At 36.6% G+C, this 19,044-nt stretch overlaps 1 protein-coding gene across 1 annotated transcript in view; it reads left to right on the top strand.

Moving 5' to 3' along the window:
• Nucleotides 1-19,044, top strand: part of Clk (circadian locomoter output cycles kaput protein Clock) — an 82,495-nt gene that overhangs the window by 9,216 nt on the left and 54,235 nt on the right. The window contains exons 2-3 of the mRNA XM_081727886.1: nt 14,567-14,704; nt 18,137-18,181. Coding sequence (XP_081584012.1) covers nt 14,697-14,704; nt 18,137-18,181 — 53 coding nt within the window. The 5' untranslated portion in view covers nt 14,567-14,696. The remainder of the gene's footprint in view (nt 1-14,566; nt 14,705-18,136; nt 18,182-19,044) is intronic.

Raw genomic sequence — 19,044 nt, 5'->3', positions numbered from 1 at the left:
GAAAAAGTGAGAAGACTACAGTACAATTGGTGTCGTATCACATGCAATAAAAGTTAGACGTAACAGAAAGTTTATGAATGAACAAATTCGAAAGTTGAGGATTAACATTTTAGGAGGAGTAAGATCACAAGAGATGTTGGTTGTTTAAGATTAATGAGTGAGAACGATTTATAGAAGAGGGCAAGGAAGAAAAAGTTTTATAGAAGAGGGTAGGGAAGAAAAAGGTTTATGAAAGAGGGTAGGGGAGAGAAAGGTTTATAGAAGAGGGCAGGGAAGAGAAAGGTTTATAGAAGAGGGTAGGGGAGAGAAAGGTTTATAGAAGAGGGCAGGGAAGAGAAAGATTTATAGAAGAGTGCAAGGAAGGGAAAGGTTTATATAAGAGGGTAGGGGAGAGAAAGGTTTATAGAAGACAGTAGGGGAGAGAAAGGTTTTTGAAGAGGGCAGGGAAGAGAAAGATTTATAGAAGAGGGCAAGGAAGGGAAAGATTTATAGAAGAGGGCAAGGAAGGGAAAGATTTATAGAAAAGGGCAAGGAAGGGAAAGGTTTATAGAAGAGGTCAGTGAAGAGAAAGATTTATAAAAGAGGGCAAGGAAGGGAAAGGTTTATACAAGAGGGCAGGGAAGAGAAATGTTTATAGAAGAGGGCAGAAAAGGTAAAGGTTTATAGAAGAGGGCAGAAAAGGTAAAGGTTTATAGAAAAGGGCAGGGAAGGAAAAGGTTTATAGAAGAGGGTAGAAAAGGTAAAGGTTTATAGAAGAGGGCAGGGAAGAAAAAGGTTTATAGAAGAGGGCAAGGAAGGGAAAGGTTTATAGAAGAGGACAGGGAAGAGAAATGTTTAGAAGAGGGCAAGGAAGGGAAAGATTTATATAAGAGGTCGGGGAAGGAAAAGGTTTATAGAAGAGGGCAAGGAAGGGAAAGGTTTATAGAAGAGATCGGGGAAGAGAAAGGTTTGTGGAAGAGGGCAAGGAAGGGAAAGGTTTATAGAAGAGGGCAAGGAAGGGAAAGCTTTATAGAAGAGGGCAAGGAAGGGAAAGGTTTATAGAAAAGGACAAGGAAGTTTAAGTAGTATTAGTTAATCTATGAAAGACTTGTAACGGAGCGATGTGGAAGTTTTGACGGAGTTCTAAAGAAAGTAAGATGGAAGTAAAAGTGTCTTGTCTAATGTTCTTACATGTGAATTGCTAGCGGAAATATCCATTCTTAACATGGACGAAACTGCATGTAACCTGCATTACCAGAGTAGGTTGAAGGGCTTCTGAGATACTCTATACTTTTTAATTTTATGAAGATCTGTTTACTTAATTTGGTGGCTCTGGGCAACTTTTTTTTTTTTTCTAAAGTTAATTGTACACACACACACATCCTTTTATAATTTATATTAGTGCGAAAGGAGTAACGAGTGGGAGAAGGAAATGACAAATTTTGCTTTTGATTTGTTTTGAGTTTAACGTTCCTTTTGAGCATCAGCATGAAATGTGGTTCTTAAGGTGGGGTTGTCGAATCCAGTTTGGGAACCACTGCAATGAAAGAATGCATTTGAATGTGTTTTGTCCACTGTCTCCGTTTCGGTCCATTTTATATTAGAAACTATCAAAGAGTCTACAGAAAACCAAAATGAATTTGTAATTAACAAATGCAGTCCCTGTCTGGACTAACATCATTTTTGAAATAGCCCTCATTGCGGCAGAGCCAGTAGGTTTCCTAATTTTGTATATATATATATATATATATATATATATATATATAAACTCTATGGCTTATGGAACCCGGAGGTTCAATGCCGCGTACACAAAAGGTCTCCACTGACTTCTATCCTTAGCTAACTGCATCCAGTTTCTACTTTGTATTCCAATCTCTGCGAGATACATCTTAATATTGTTCTCCCATCTGCGCCTAGGTCTTCCTAATGGTCGTTTTCCGATTGGTCTTCCAGTCAAGACTTTGAAAGCGTTTCTACTTTCTTCCATTCTAGCTACATGACCGGCCCACCCAAGCCTTCTAGACTTGACGACCCTAACAATGTTGGGTAAACCGTATAAATTATGTTCTTCGTTATAAAGTTTCCGCCATTCCCCATTCCCGTTCCTCTTAGGCCCGAATATTCGTCTCAGGATGTTGTTCTTAAATACTTTCAGTCTATGTTCTTCCCTCAGAGTAAGCGACCATGTTTCGCAACCATATATAACAACAGGTATGATTATCGTTTTGTATATTTTAAGCTTCAGATTCCTCGATGGAATTCGCGACGACAATAGATTTTGAACCGAATAGTAACACGAATTCCCTGCTTTTAGTCGACATTTAATTTCTTCGTGAATATGATTTTCCTCTGTTAATACTGATCCTAGATATTTGAAACTATCCACTTTATCAAAAGTATTATTTAATATTTTAACGCATCCATAATTTGGCGTATTACGGTCCATGTATTTCCATGTATTCCGACGCACTTCCATGTATTTAGTTTTCTCTGCATTTACTTCTAAACCCATGTCCCTGCAAGCGTTTAATAAGATCTCTGCATTTCTTTCTATTGTTCTCCTACCATCACCTATTAAATTTCCATCATCAGCATATGTCATAACCTGGTGAATACCGTTCAACTGTAGGCCCTGGTTGTTATCTTTGATTTTCCTTATAGCGTATTCCAGAAAAAAGTTAAATAATAATGGCGACAACGTATTTCCTTGTTTCAGACCATTTTCGACGTGAAAGCTCGTGGACAAAAATTTTCCTACCCGGACTTTACTTTGGGATTCATTTAAGCACATCTTAATTAATCTAATTAGCTTTCTCGGTATTCCAAATTCTGTAAGAACGTTGTATAATATTTCTCTCCTAACCGAGTCGTGCGCCTTTCTAAAATCAATAAATAGTTGATGTACCGGGGTATTGTATTCCAACTTTTTTTTTTTTTTTTTTTTTTTTTTTTAGTATTTGGCCGAACTACTTTGTCTTTTTCATATAACTCAGTGTGTTAAATATATTTTAATAATTCTAAATTTTCAGTTTCAATCTAGAAAAAAAAGTAATTAATAAAAAGAGTTGATGAAGCGAGATCCGGGTGTATCTGAGTGACATCCACACGTACATTCATGATCTACTTCGTAGAAACGTGTTGAGAGTAGCGTATTAATTTGCTCTATTGAGGAGTAGGTCTTTCCTGCTAAAACTACGTTATGTTTACCTGTTTGTTGACGGGTATTAGAACAAAAATGGTAGGAGATAGCAGGGAAACGTTATATATGGATTGAGCATTCCACGAATAGGCTCCACTTCAGCCCATACTCCTTGAATCAAACCGGAAGTAGCAGAAATATGTACCACTTCCTGTGTCAGTACTGATCGCAATGAACGGAAAACAGTACTAGGTAGTGACTTTTAAAAAAAATGTTCCTTACTTTTTAAAATATGGACTCGTAGTAGATGCTTTAAGGTACCTTTTCTTGGGTCTTGAAAGCGAGTACTGCTAACTGTAAAACTAAACACTAATTTTGGATTCTGTGCTGTTTTCATTCCTATAAAAGAGAAAAAGCTCCGGACAGGAAAACGGTATAAACAGTATAGGATGTCAAATTAGTATTTTACAGCTAGTCAAAAGTAGGCTCGTATTTAAGACCCTCTTCCCAAGAAAGCTTGAAATATAGAAGAAAATGAACTCATAAAAGACCAATTCCATTTCAAATCGTCCAGGCAAACCACAATTGGTCCCCATCATAGTCTCAGATTTCATTTATTTTTTTAATATGGGATCTACATGCAATATTATTAGACCCATATTTTTTCTTTTTGCTGAAAAAAATTTTTCCTTCGATATACAGCCTTCCAAAATGGCCGCCCTCCTCTCGGATTGCTCGAAAAACTGAAAAACATGTCAAATTAAAAGTTTTGTTGTAGAGAAACGAGTGTACTTAGTAACGTAATCGCAATAGCAGGAAGAGTATAAAGTTGTATGTTTCGTTGGAGGGCCAAAATTCGTCTATTGGTCCAATAGGAATCGCGCAATTCACTCGCAATGTTGCCAACTTTGATGAAATTTTTGCTAACTTCAAACATTTCTTTTTCTGTCCTCACGAGCAATATCAACCATCTGCTTCTAGCATCGAAATCTACTCCATAAGGTCTCTTGAAAATGTAAAGGACTTACATTTCTGATTATTACATCCCACGTTATAGCATGATGAAAAGCTGAAAATTGCATTAAGACGCCATTTTCTCAAAAAACCCACCTTTTAAAAATCTGAATTTTTTACATGTATTGGAGAAGTACCTAAGTATTTAAAATCCGCTAACCGTTCATGCGGCTGCAGCCCCTAACATTCGCAATTAATTATTGAAATTTCGATTTTTGTACTTGCAATGTAAATATTTCCTATGGGCATTTAGGTCCTATACACAAGGCGATTTGAAAGGGAGTATGAAAATTTTGAGAGTAGAATCCTGACATCAAATCCAGTAGAAAAGTTCCTATAAACATGAGTCGAATTCCGCTTCGTTTTCGAGTTACAGGGTTTCCAACTCGGGATCCAAAATCGGTTCGGGACAATAGAAAATGAAATATATATTTCGCGTTAGATCAGAAACTGTGTGTTAAAGCTTTTATAAAGTTCAGAAAGTTGATTTGTATCAATATGATGATTTTTACGTGCGTTGCAATTCAGTTGGCAGTGTTGCCAACTTGCTAGAACTTTTATTTGTTTCCAAAAGACACTACGTGGATTTTATTTGATATTTGGTATTCATTAATGATTGCCAGCATCACATGAAGCATAATTTTCCCCACATTACCACAGTTTTCGAAAACTTACATGTATTTCATTAAAAGGTTTATCTCATGCGTTATTGATAGTTTGCAACATTACGTGTGAATTTCACTTGATGTATGCCATCATTAGTAAAACCAAAATGTCGAATAAAAACTACGTCTGTGTAAGTTGTAATAATAATAATAAAATAATAATAATAATAAAGATGAAGAAGAAAAATATTTTTTATTATCGCAAAACCTCTCGTAACTCCACGCATCAAGTTCGAACTTAATCAAGAAGTTCTGCTGCAACCACGAAACAGTTTATTACGAGATTCGGTGTCGTGAACATCGTCCTAGTGTTCTCTGGAACCATGAAAATTGTTTTCACTGGTAACATGACATTGTAGTGCACTAGTTACAGTGTTTATGTGAATAACAATGGGGAAGTCCTACACAGAGAAAAATCCGTTCTCCGTACAGCAGTATATTGTACAAATATACGGTATCCTCTTGCTTACTATAGAAATCAGTACGGAGTATACGTTATCCGTATGCTACATAGGCACTGCCCTTAGATGTTACATCATGCTGTTGCAGGATGTCTGACATCTAACAGTTTTCCGTATATCACATGTATATACTTATGTTACTTTCGCCAGCTATATGTTATATACGTCCATTTGTATCTGAGATCCTGAGCACCTACATTATTTCATACAGAAAGTACGTATAGATGGAACACTTATACAGAAAGTATTATAAAACATGCATTTTCAGTTATACGTCTGCTGTACGTTGTCCAAAAAATACAGGAATTACGCATGTAACCTATCTTTTTAAGTTACCACCTACAATTTTTTTCTCAGTGTATTACAGTAAGGACCGTATTAAATGTGTTGATGATTCTAAAAGGCATAAGATAATTGTGTACAGAAAGAATTCTTGACAAACATTTTATCTTGCGGTAAAATATATGTATTGCGTACAGCGCGTCTGCCAAAACGTAGTATTAGGAGAGGATGATTATTCGTGTAAAGGGTGCTTTGAATATTTACCGTGAACAACGTGAATGTGTGTGATATATTGGTGATCACGAAAGAAGATGTAAATATGAAATTATGCACCAGCAAGATAAAGAATTTGTTCCTCTGAATGTAGATTTGGAAACCATTAACCATAACATGCTAAACATGAATGTGTCCCCATTAAAACGGCCGTTATCGGTGAAACCTAAACTACGGTGAAGGATTCACATCTCAAAATTTTTCATACTGCCTTTCAAATCGCCTTGTGTACAAGACACAAATAATCATCCTCCCCTAATAGTACGTTTGGGCTGACACGCTGTACGCAATCCATATATTTTACCGCAAGATAAATTTTTTGTCTAGAATTCTTTCTGTGCACAATCACCTTACGGCCTTTAGCATAATCAACACATTTAATACGGTCCTTACTGTAATAGGACTTCCCCATTGTTATTCACACAAACACTTAACTAGTGCACTACAATGTCATGCTACCAGTGTAAACAATTGTTCATGGTTTCAGAGAACACTAGGACGATGTTCACGACACCGAATCACACAAACTATCAATAACGCGCGAGATAAAACCTTTTAATGAAATACATGTAAGTTTTCGAAAACTGTGGTGATATGAGGGAAAAGTGTGCTTCATGTGATGCTGGCAATCATTAATGAATACCAAATATCAAATAAAATCCACGTAGTGTCTTTTGGAAACAAATAAAAGTTCTAGCAAGTTGGCAACACTGCCAACTGAATTGCAACGCACGTAAAAATCATCATATTGATACAAATCAACTTTCTGAACTTTATAAAAGCTTTAACACACAGTTTCTGATCTAACGCGAAATATATATTTCATTTTCTATTGTCCCGAACCGATTTTGGATCCCGAGTTGGAAACCCTGTAACTCGAAAACGAAGCGGAATTCGACTCATGTTTATAGGAACTTTTCTACTGGATTTGATGTCAGGATTCTACTCTCAAAATTTTCATACTCCCTTTCAAATCGCCTTGTGTATAGGACCTAAATGCCCATAGGAAATATTTACATTGCAAGTACAAAAATCGAAATTTCAATAATTAATTGCGAATGTTAGGGGCTGCAGCCGCATGAACGGTTAACGGATTTTAAATACTTAGGTATTTCTCCAATACATGTAAAAAATTCAGATTTTTAAAAGGTGGGGTTTTTGAGAAAATGGTGTCTTAATGCAATTTTCAGCTTTTCATCATGCTATAACGTGGGATGTAATAATCAGAAACGTAAGTCCTTTACATTTTCAAGAGACCTTATGGAGTAGATTTCGATGCTAGAAGCAGATGGTTGATATTGCTCGTGAGGACAGAAAAAGAAATGTTTGAAGTTAGCAAAAATTTCATCAAAGTTGGCAACATTGCGAGTGAATTGCGCGATTCCTATTGGACCAATAGACGAATTTTGGCCCTCCAACGAAACATACAACTTTATACTCTTCCTGCTATTGCGATTACGTTACTAAGTACACTCGTTTCTCTACAATAAAATTTTTAATTTGACATGTTTTTCAGTTTTTCGAGCAATCTGAGAGGAGGGCGGCCATTTTGGAAGGCTGTATATCGAAGAAAAAATTTTTTCAGCAAAAAGAAAAAATATGGGTCTAATAATTTTGTATGTAGTTTCTTATTTTAAAAAATGAACTAAATCTGAGACAGTCGTGTGGACCACCCTGGACGATTTGAAATGGAATCACTCAAAAAAAGAATTACCGGGTACTAATGTATTTTTAGTTTTTCTTATGGATTCATCATCTCAAGTTGGCTCTTATTCTTCTGTTGAAACTGGAAGTGGCTGAAATCTACTACAACTTTTGGTTTCAATATTGTTTGTCCCATAATACATATATGTATAATTAGATATTGATTCAGCGTCCGAAGAATAGGTTCCATCTCCTCCATTAACCATCTATTCAAACCGGAAGTGGTAGAAATCAACTATTCCAACGTTGGTCACCATATAACAGAAACTGATATATATAGAAGAAGCAGTTTATTGCAATCGATTCATTGTCTCAAGAGAACATATCATTTCCCCCCATAATACTCTACCAAAATCAGTAGTAGTCGAAATTGGCTCGTACTTCTGGTATCGATACTGATTTCTATAGAGCAAAAATGGAGAAAGATATCCAGAATCATTGTTTTTTTTTTTTTTTTTTTTTTTTTTTGCAATCGACTCAGGGTCCCAAGAATAGGTTCCATCTCCACTGATAACACTTTATTCGAACCGGAAGTGGTAGAAATCAATCATTTACGGTTTCAACGTTAATTTCCACAGAACAGAAACAGTAATATGTAGCGAGAAACATTTTTTTTTTTTTTTTTGCAATCGTTCCAGTGTCTGAAGAGAAGAAAGCGGCCTGGGACCTATATGTTAGGTACAATCCAGGCATTTGCCTGGTGTGAATGAGGAAACCCTTACTCAGGATGTCTGGCATGAAAAAGTTTGTACAATTTTTCAACTGAGTGTTTTGAAAGTGGTGAACGTGTACCAGGATACTTACAGTCATAAAATAGTACTAATTAAAATTCCATTTACTCGTATTTTATATTTGTGTTAATAGAAGAAAATAGAAAAATTAAGTGAAATTTTTGAGTTTTACGTCCCACGATATGCCGGGTAGGCTAAAGGAAACGATGATGATGAGATGTATGAAATTATGGGGAATGAAGATACAACGGTTCTTTTAAATTATTGAGCCATTAAAATGCCAACTTCGTTGAATAAAAATCCATTTATTTATATCTTGTCGTCCTGACAACGACATTCCAAAATCCTATTATTTAAAACATATAAAACATATGAATATCTTTTTATATCGATATTATAATTAACATTTTTCTTTTTCTTCTTCGAATTACATAATCAATCTAGTACATATTTTAAAATATCTTACGCCCTAATAAAATAAGGATTTACAAGTGGTAAAAATATACAAATATACAACGTACTGTTGTAAAGAAAGTGGGAGGAAACAGGAAAACCCCGAGAAAACCCACGCACACGGTGTTTGTCCACCAATTGGCGAGAGCAGGGTTTGAACCCGGGACCCCAAGCACCAGAGGTGAGCGCTCTACCACTGAGCCACCGCAGCCTCTAGAAGAAATTAGGTATTAGTTTCTTTTCCTTTAATATTGGAAGGTTTTATAGTGTATTTGTATAAACTACTTACAATAGAATTTCCATAATTATTAAAATGTATATTATTTGTATAATCTATCATTCTTTGAGATTATCTACTTTAGTGTATGATATACAATTCACTTGAACATTTACCTTATTTTCTAAAATCTAGTCTTCAATCTAAGAGGATCACAATTTGTGAAATGCGGTTGTGGGCTAAAAGGGGGTGATGATTGATGAAAGTGAATGATTGTGGAAGGAATTGACGGAATGAGAATGTGGGAGGAAACGAGAACCCGAGAAAACTCACGAACACAATACAGTTCACCACAAACTCTCTTAAACTGGGATTAACCAGAGACCTTCACACCAGAAGTGAGCGCTCTGCCACTGACCTACCACGTCTCTTGTTTCCGAGTTTCGGTCCACACTCACCAGTAAGGTATAAAATTTCTAGGGAAAAAAATGAAATTTTCCAGTTTAACGTCCCACGATCATGCCCGTTAGGCTAAGGGAGACGATGATAAGTGGATAATAATGGAAGAATTGGTGGAATGGAAAAATGGATAGAAATGGGATTGCCCCGAGAAAACTCACGGACACGATGTTGTCCACCACAAACTTACTTGACCACGGATCGAACCAGGGACCTCATGGACCAGAGGTAAGCGCTCTACCAGGAACCACTGTGTCCAAAAAGAATTCTTGAATGAAACGGTAGCGAACTTAAGTTTTAGAAACCAGAAATATTGACATTTGAAATCAATGTGATGATCATACGTCGTAAACGCGCGCAATCTGATGGCCGTAGATTTTTATTGCCTTTAGCGGTAGGGAAAATTTCCAAACTATTAGAACATATAGGAAAAGTAAATGCGTACGTGCAAACATCATGAATATTGTGCAGCTGGATAGCACATGAAATTACACGTGTGAACCAGTCACGCTATTGGTCCTGCGTAGTGAAACACGACTTCTTCCATAGTCAAAGAGCCTAATTTTTAATACATCTGATCAACGAGATTTGTGGTTCGTTGCACTCATTGAGAAATAGGTGTACAAGGCTGAATCATGTATCTCTTCTTTTTTCATGACATTCAAAGTAGTAATTGTGAAATAGTGACTAATTTTTAACGGACGAAGTTTTCTATGCTATGTTACGCGGTTAATAGGTTATTTTATTGCAATATCAAGACCTTAAATCTGCATTTTTTTCTTTTTTTTTTTTTTATTTGTACTTCTGCGTAGTAGCATATTGGTTAGTCCACTTGTCATTGGTAGGCGTGGTCCTGAGTTCGGTCTCCGGAAGGAGTACATAATTTTTGGTGTTGGCTCGATAGTGTGAATCAGTTGAGGATTAATTGTGTAGGATTTACCAAAAACAACTTCAGAACTTCAAAATGAGGTAGAGTGAAGACTACAAGTGATAATGAAATATTTATTATCATAATTGTGAAAAGTAATTAGTGGTATTATGTTTTGGATAGTGTCGTTCAAATGGCCTCCTCTGCTTCGGTAAGAGGAATCGGTTATGATGGTCCGTGTTTACGCGATAAATTCACAGTGGTGCGTTCAGCGTTCCCTTTCGCTTAACTTATTCTCATTTAGTTGACTTGAGGTAACCCCATACAAAATGATGCAGAGTGGAAATATCACTTAATCTGGGAGGCCAGTTCATATTACCATTTCTCGGCAGATTATGTCTGGGAAACTTCCCGTGCAATAAACCAAAGAGAGTGGCGAACTGTGGGGCTAGTTATGCCGTCTTGTTTAAAAAAATGTTTGTCATGATTTGCCAGTTGAGGCCACGAATAGTGCGTTACCTTATTCCTGTATTGGACGCCTTGACAGTGTAATGATTACCATTTTCGTCCTTAAAGGACATAAGGGTCATTCACACTATTTACCCAAAAGTCAAACCACACAGTGACTTTCTCAGAATGGAGGGATACTTCTTGAATTGCGTGCTGATTTGCTTTGCTTAAACCAATAAATCAAACGTTCTGTGGGTCGATTATGTTGGTTATACATTCCTCGCACCCGCAATGCACGAAACGTCTATCGAGTTGAACACACATTTTGATGATAAATATGAATAATTTCTATACGTTGTTGAATTGTGTATTTAGTCATGCTAATTTACTACGCGCAGCTATCACAATTTAATCTCGCCAGTCCAGTCAGTGTTTCCAGAACAAGATTTCAAAGTTCTGACGTTCTTTTTGATAACCCATGTATTAACTAGATAGCAAACTCTTATCTAGGAATCCTGAAATACCGGATGCCCCACACATCACTCACATATAAATTATCTGATTGACCATGGTTAATCATAGACTATAACTAGAGGGAGTACATTGATTCGAAAAGAAAGTGGGTAAACAGACCTGGAATGTTCCTTTGCCAGTAACGAACAAATTGACCTCAATTGGAGCAATTTTCAGAAGTATATGGAGAATAATGTTTTTTGCTAAATCAATGGAATCAAAATTGGACGACTAGTTCTGATGTTTGGTGTGTGTAATCATTTTCGGACATGCTTGCAGGAAACAAATATCTTCACTGTGTCAGTAAATGTTGCACGTTTAGGAAGATTTTAAAAATGCTTCAAAGTATTTTAATTAAAACTTACCGATATATATATACAGGGCCAGTCTTTAAAGTAGTAGGACTGAGTCAATTAAAAATAAGATATTGCCAGAAATAACACTTACGGTTAATATTCTTCGAAATATGATCCTCCTACATCCACACACCGCTGCCAGCGGAATTTCCAGTTTTCATACGCTTCCTGGAAGGCGGAAGCTGGAAATGCTGTTCAGCTGCCTCGTCACGGCCTGTTGTAATGCTTCCACCGAGACGTGATGATGCTCTTTCAGGGTGGTTTTGAGGTGGGGGAAGAGGACAAAGTCTGCTGGGGCAAGGTCTGGATTGTAGGGTGGCTGAGGCAAGGTTGCAATGTTATGTTGGGCCAGATACGCCACCACTCGGAAGGCTGTGTGGCTCGACTCATTGTCATGATGCAGTCGCCAGGAGTTGGCGATGGTTGGGCGGACGCGGACGATGCGTTTCCTCAACCGTTCCAGGACCTAGAGATAAAAAACTGCATTGACAGTCTGTCCGTGTGGAACAAATTCCCTGTGGATCACTCCTTGTGAATCGAAAAAGCAAATGAGCATGCTTTTCACTTTTGATTTCGTCATGCGCACCTTTTTGGGGCATGGGGAATTTCGGGTGTGCCATTCCGCGCTTTGACGTTTGGTCGCAGGGTCATATTCAAACGTCCACGTCTCGTCCCCAGTCACCACATTGTCTAACAAGTTTGGATTTTCTTTCACTTCTTGGAGAAGGTCCTGGCAGATCCGTTTGCGAACGTTCTTTTGCTCGCCTGTCAGCACTCGCGGCACCAACTTTGCACAAATTTTCCTCATTTGCAATTCTTCGTGCACAATTTCGTGAACTTGGGTTTTAGCAATGCCAAGTTCATTGGCAATCATGAGAACAGTTAATCTTCGGTCACTGTCCAGCAAATTCTTCACTCTTGCAACATTTTCCTCCGTTTTGGAGCTCGAAGGTCGTTCTGACCGTGCAGCGTCTTCAACTTCTCTCCCCTCCCTAAACAGCTTGTGGCACTCAAACACAGTCGATTTTCCAATGGCGTTGTCACCGTACGCCGACTTGATCATTGCATGAGTCTCTTTCACAGTCTTACCGAGCTTCACGCAAAATTTGATGGCGTTCCAAAAGATTGGCCATGACGCAGCGTGACGAGGGTCACTCGCAGAGGTTACGATGACGAGCGATCTTTACCCTGCTATGGCTGGCAGCCGACTGGCGCTGCTTCCTGTCTTTCCTTAGACCCACCTCAATCAACAACAGGTGGAGTAACCGCCGTCAGTCTACAAAAAGAAAAGAAAAAAAATCAGTCCTACTACTTTAAGGACTGGCCCTGTACGTCTGCATAAGTTGTAATTATTATACACATAGTACTGGCGATCGTGCAGAAGCTTTATGGAGGTTTTTTAAAAAAATGTATCTACTCCTGGCGTTATTATTATTGTTAATTTTCTTCTTTCTTGGAAGCACAAATCACCAATTTAACTATTGTTGTTACCATTCACGTAATTTACTGTTTCTCATATAGCCTCGCTGCTGAAAGGGACGTTAAGCTCAAATTCAACTCAACCCTTAACTAAACAACACATTCTTATCGTATATGCGAAACCGGAAGTACTGGTAAATTTCAACCATTTTCATGTTGGTGATGATGGTATGTTCTTTTGAGACGCTGAATCGATTAAAAAAAAAAAAAAAAAAACATGTTATTTACCGGTTCAATTCTACTGGGACCAACGAAGAAACCAAAATCGTTAATTTTTACCATTTCCGGTTTGAATAGAGGGTTAACAGGGGACATAAAACTTATTTTGGGGACGCTGAATCGATTGAAAAAAACGCTTCTTGATATCTTTTACTGTTTTTGTTCTATAAAAATCACCATTGGAACCGGAAATGGTTCATTTCTACCACTTCTGGTTTGAATAGAGAGTTAACGGATGAGATGGAACCCATTCTTGGAACGTTCAATGGATTGAAAAAAAAACTTCTCGATATCTCTCACTGTTTTTTCTATTTGGAAATCAGTATTGAAACCGGAAATGTTAGTAAACTTCAACACTTCCGGTTTCGAAAGTATTGTGAGTGGTGAAGATATATAGCCTGTTTATATCAGGAATGACATAACTCAAAAATCGCTCTTATTGACTTATGGGCAGAAAATTAAAGCTAATCTTGATGTCTATCTCTGGTAAAAAATTTCACAGATGTGCTCCCAAAACTGGGCGTTAGAGAGTACTTATGTCGTTCTTGCTCTAAGTCGTTTTCATTGCGTTTCAAAACTTTCAAATGCTTCTTCTGAAACGTTAGGAATTTTGAGTTAATGTCAGTCTCGAAATAAACAGGCGATATGTTCTCCTGTGAAGGAGAAAAAAAAAAAAAAACGCATATAACTTTTTTTTTAACGATAAAGATTGAAACCGGAAATGATTAATGTAAACTGCTTCAGATCGAATAGGGGGTTAACATACTGTATCTATTCTTGAGACTCTGAAACAATTGTAAAAAATATCTCAGTATCCCTGTTCTTTTTTTGTTCTGGTATGCCTGTCGACAGACAGATGGACATAGCCGTTTTATAGAACTTCCGACAGTTATACATAGCATAGTTTGGAAGTCTAATAATACACTTACATTAAGCTATTAATAGCATCATAATCTTTTGTCTGTTAGACTGCCTAACTATGGGGATACATAAGTGTCTGAAGTCTTACAGAACAGCTTTGTCCGTCTGTCGACAAGTATCAGAGTAAGAACGGTTAGAGATATGGAGATGTGGTTTTTTGCAATCAATTCAGCGTTCCAAGAATAGGTTTCAACTCCTTCGTCAACTCTCTGTTCAAACCAGAAGTTGTTCAAATTAATAATTTCCGATTTCAACGTTTATTGCAATAGAATAAAAATGGTCCTGTTTTAAATTTCTGTAACTACTTTGCTTTATTTATTTATTTCAGTTTTTTTTTTTTTTTTTCAAATGAAATTAAGAAAAATTTCTTTTATTTTTTACAGGAATGTTCTTATCTTGGCTAATAACAGACACATCAACATAGATGTAGAACCATTGATGTTTTTGTATTGCCTGTAATCACAGTAACAAGACGAGCTTAGTGTGACGTGCCTATTCGTTTGACCTACAGTCATGATAAGGTATGTATGGTCGTAGCAAGGTATTGTAATCTTTCAGGCAACTTTACTTGCTTTTGCGTTAAATACTAATAATTATATTTAAGATAAACCTGTAAATTGCAAGATAGTGATAGTTTCAAAAGCAAGGAGGGAAACATTGTGTTAAGCATATTTACTACGATTCTATATATTATTATTAATAATAATATATCAAACTATGTCAACTTTCGTGTGGGTGGGTGAATTTAACGAGCTTCTTGTATGTCGATCCATTTTTCATTCATTTCATTGATGTAACGTCTTTGGTTTCTTAGGTCTGTACGGTGGCTCAGTGGTAGAGCGATCATCTCTGGTGCGGGGGTTCCCAATTCGATTCCAGGCTATGTGAGTTTGTGGGGATTAATATCATGTCCCTGGGTTTTCTGGGGTTCTCCTATTGCCTGCCCCATATTCATCACAGCACTTCTTTCATACTCGTTCACTTTTATGGATCATCGATCTACTTAGTTTACAGGGCATGATCGTGATCCTATATCCAAACGAAATATCACACATTTCATCTCGCTTTTCGTAAGTCTTCTTTTTCTTTCGATTTCTCTCATCATTGCTTTCCTTTCCACGTAAGTTTTGTCCGTTCTCAGAACCATCTCAGTCATGTCTCTTACATATTTCTCTGCTTCTGTTACTATAGTAAAGTAAAGGATGCCCCCCGCCCTCTCTTGTTCAAGTTATACCATAGACGGCTCAAGGGCCGGGATAACACTTAGCAATTTCAGGAGGCTGCTTAAGGTAAATGATTATGAAAATGCAGGTGGCAGACACGAGTTTCCCTTCTCAAAGTGCCATAATGTATCCCTCTTCAGCATATATTCTTCAAAGAATGTCATCAGTAATTTGTCAAGTCTGTAAGGGTCTTTCAATTCTTTACCTGTAGTAGTGATTACCTCATTATGGAAGTAAGCATTACAATTAATCAAAGTCATTAGGTGCAAAATTGAGACAATCATCTGAATTGTATTGCTCGTTGGCATTCGTGAACAAAATTGCAAGTTCCTAAGTCCAGTATTTTGTAAAATGTTTATGAATTAAATTTTACACGTTACCTTACGGAGATCCTAAAGCCTCTGATGATGAATAGGCATCCCATAAGGTGATGTAGCCAGCGCCTTAGCGACTACCCACCCGCGACTCGGCTTCTTGTACAACATCTGTTAATAATTCAGTTCTGATTATGCCATGCTTGATTACATCGCACATCAATCTTAGCATTTTCATATCCATTGTCCTTCTTTTGTTGATGTATATTTATTTTATTTTACTTTATTTTTTTGTGCTATACGTCACTAGTTATTCTCCCTAAGCCCTTGAACCGCTGTATCAACCGCTATAGCATCGAGGTTAATTAAAAGTTCTACTTGTTTTCATTTCACTTTTTTCAGTTGGCCCAACTAACTTGCGATTACACAAATATTATAATCGAATCTAAATGTGGTTCTGGCCTGCTAATGGTATTTTTTATTTATTTATTTTTTTGTAAGTTTAGTGTCCGACGCTTATGCCCTTTAGGTGAAACATGACAGATGATTGATGAAAGTCAATGATTATGAAATTATTTTTGTGCTCTCTCATCGGGAATCGAATACGAGACGACGTGTACCAAAGACACACGTGGTAGTCACTAGACCACCAGGGAGGGCTCCTGTCAATAGTAGTATGCATTATGTGGGTTGGTAAACGTTGTCAAATATTGCACTGTCCTAAAAGTAAACTATAACAACTGTCTGTAGTTCCCATAGTGTGTTCATGGTGCTTACTTACGAAAGTATATTGTTCTTGACAAAAATAAATACTTTTTCATTTTATATAAGTAATTACAGCCTATATATATATATATATATATTTTCACTTTATAAATTTGGATCTCATAGCGTCCATTAGTAAATAATTACAACCTTATCTACATTTAATAGAGCCCCGTCTTAATAATAAAAGCAAAATACGTTCATGTTTAACCATGTCTTAATAATAAACAGCAAAGCGCGTTCATGTTTAGTCCTGTCTTAATAATAAACAGCGAAGTATGTTCATGTTTAGCCCTGTCTTAATAATAAATAGCAAAGTATGTTAATGTTGAGCCCTGTCTTAATAACAAATAGCAAAGTATGTTAATGTTGAGCCCTATCTTAATAATAAATAGCAAAGTATGTTCATGTTGAGCCCTGTCTTAATAATAAATAGCAAAGTATGTTCATGTTGAGCCCTGTCTTAATAATAAATAGCAAAGTATGTTCATGTTTAGCCCTGTCTTAATAATAAATAGCAAAGTATGTTCATGTTGAGCCCTGTCTTAATAATAAATAGCAAAGTATGTTCATGTTGAACCCTGTCTTAATAATAAATAGCAATTTACGTTAATGTTGAGCCCTGTCTTACTAATAAATAGCAAAGTATGTTCATGGTGAGCCCTGTCTTAATAATAAATAGCAAAGTATGTTCATGTTTAGCCCTGTCTTAATAATAAATAGCAAAGTATGTTCATGTTTAGCCCTGTCTTAATAATAAATAGCAAAGTATGTTCATGTTTAGCCCTGTCTTAATAATAAATAGCAAAGTATGTTCATGTTGAACCCTGTCTTAATAATAAATAGCAATTTACGTTAATGTTTAGCCCTGTCTTAATAATAAATAGGAAAGTATGTTCATGTTGAGCCCTGTCTTAATAATAAATAGCAAAGTATGTTCATGTTGAACCCTGTCTTAATAATAAATAGCAATTTACGTTAATGTTTAGCCCTGTCTTAATAATAAATAGCAAAGTATGTTCATGTTGAGCCCTGTCTTAATAATAAATAGCAAAGTATGTTCATGTTGAACCCTGTCTTAATAATAAATAGCAAAGTATGTTCATGTTTAGCCCTGTCTTACTAATAAATAGCAAAGTATGTTCATGGTGAGCCCTGTCTTAATAATAAATAGCAAAATATGTTCATGGTGAGCCCTGTCTTAATAATAAATAGCAAAGTATGTTCATGGTGAGCCCTGTCTTAATAATAAATAGCAAAGTATGTTCATGTTGAGCCCTGTCTTAATAATAAATAGCAATTTACGTTAATGTTGAGCCCTGTCTTAATAAACAGCAATTTACGTTAATGTTGAGCCCTGTCTTAATAATAAACAGTAAAGTACCTTCATTTTTAGCATCATCACTATCATTTTGCAAATAAAAGCAGACAGCAAACGTAGCAGATAATAACGTCGCATATTTCCATGGTGATAATATATAGACGCTAAAATGGGTAAAGCGCGTTGATCGTATGGAAAATATGCGATAAGGATTTGAGTATACGTACTTGCATGTCCTAGAACAATATAATTCTGCTGTTACTGTTTTTAAACAATTTCTGTTTGCGATTTCATTTTTAATAGTTAATTTTCTTTTTAATCTGATTTCAGTGATACTATTGATGAAGATAACGATGACAAAGATGACACCAAAAGGTAAGTTAATTTCTTTTTTTAGGAAATGCTATAAATTGTGTCTATTAGTAATTAAACTAAATGTTAGGTCTCTAGAAACATTTACGTACTGTATTTGCCAGCGTATAAAACTTTTTTTTCTGTCTTTGAGAATAATCCAGGGGGAAATGCGTCTTATACGCCGATACACAGATTTTGATTATTTCAGGTTCAATAAGTATATTCCCGGTTCTGTGTTGATTGATTTCTGTTTCCGTATGGTGTGCTTCAGATTCTAGTTTTGTACGGGTCAGTGATTCAGTGAATATACAATATGTGCCAAAATGTACAATGCTGAAATGAAAAAACAAAGAATAGTTCGTTGTTGTCATATGTGCTTTTATTGTTTCTGAGTGTTCGAAATGTGAACCGTCACGCTGCGAACAGTGTTGATATCACTCTCACAGATCCTCAAACATATGCCGGAACAAAGGTTCCTGCAGACTGGCATGTGTAATGCAATCACAGTTTTTGTCAAATCTTCACAGTTGAACACACTCTTTAATATACCCTATAAGGAGGCATCAAGTGGCGTAAGATAGGGAAATAGGACGGGTATGGGAAGTCAGTATTACGTGAAATGATTCTTCCGGGAAAGTTGTCCTGCAGAATGGCTAGAGATTGTCTAACGGTATGGCTGGTTATTCACTCGTATTGATACTTTTGTCGATTCAGACGTAGGTTTTCTCAGATCCTGAAAAAATGGTTTGAGCACCATGTTCCGGTAGCGTTCTTGGGTCACGATAAGAACATTGCCTTCTTCATTCTCAATGAAATAAGGGCCCAGTATGCCGTGTGCTGAGAGGGCATTCGATATTGTCATACGTGCACTATATAACGATAAT

This window comes from Thermobia domestica, chromosome 10, assembly GCF_964235325.1.
Source record: "Thermobia domestica chromosome 10, izTheDome1.hap1.1, whole genome shotgun sequence".
NCBI lineage: Eukaryota > Metazoa > Arthropoda > Insecta > Zygentoma > Lepismatidae > Thermobia > Thermobia domestica.
The sequence above is the reverse complement of the archived record's forward strand: the minus strand, read 5'-3'. Positions and strand labels throughout refer to the sequence as shown.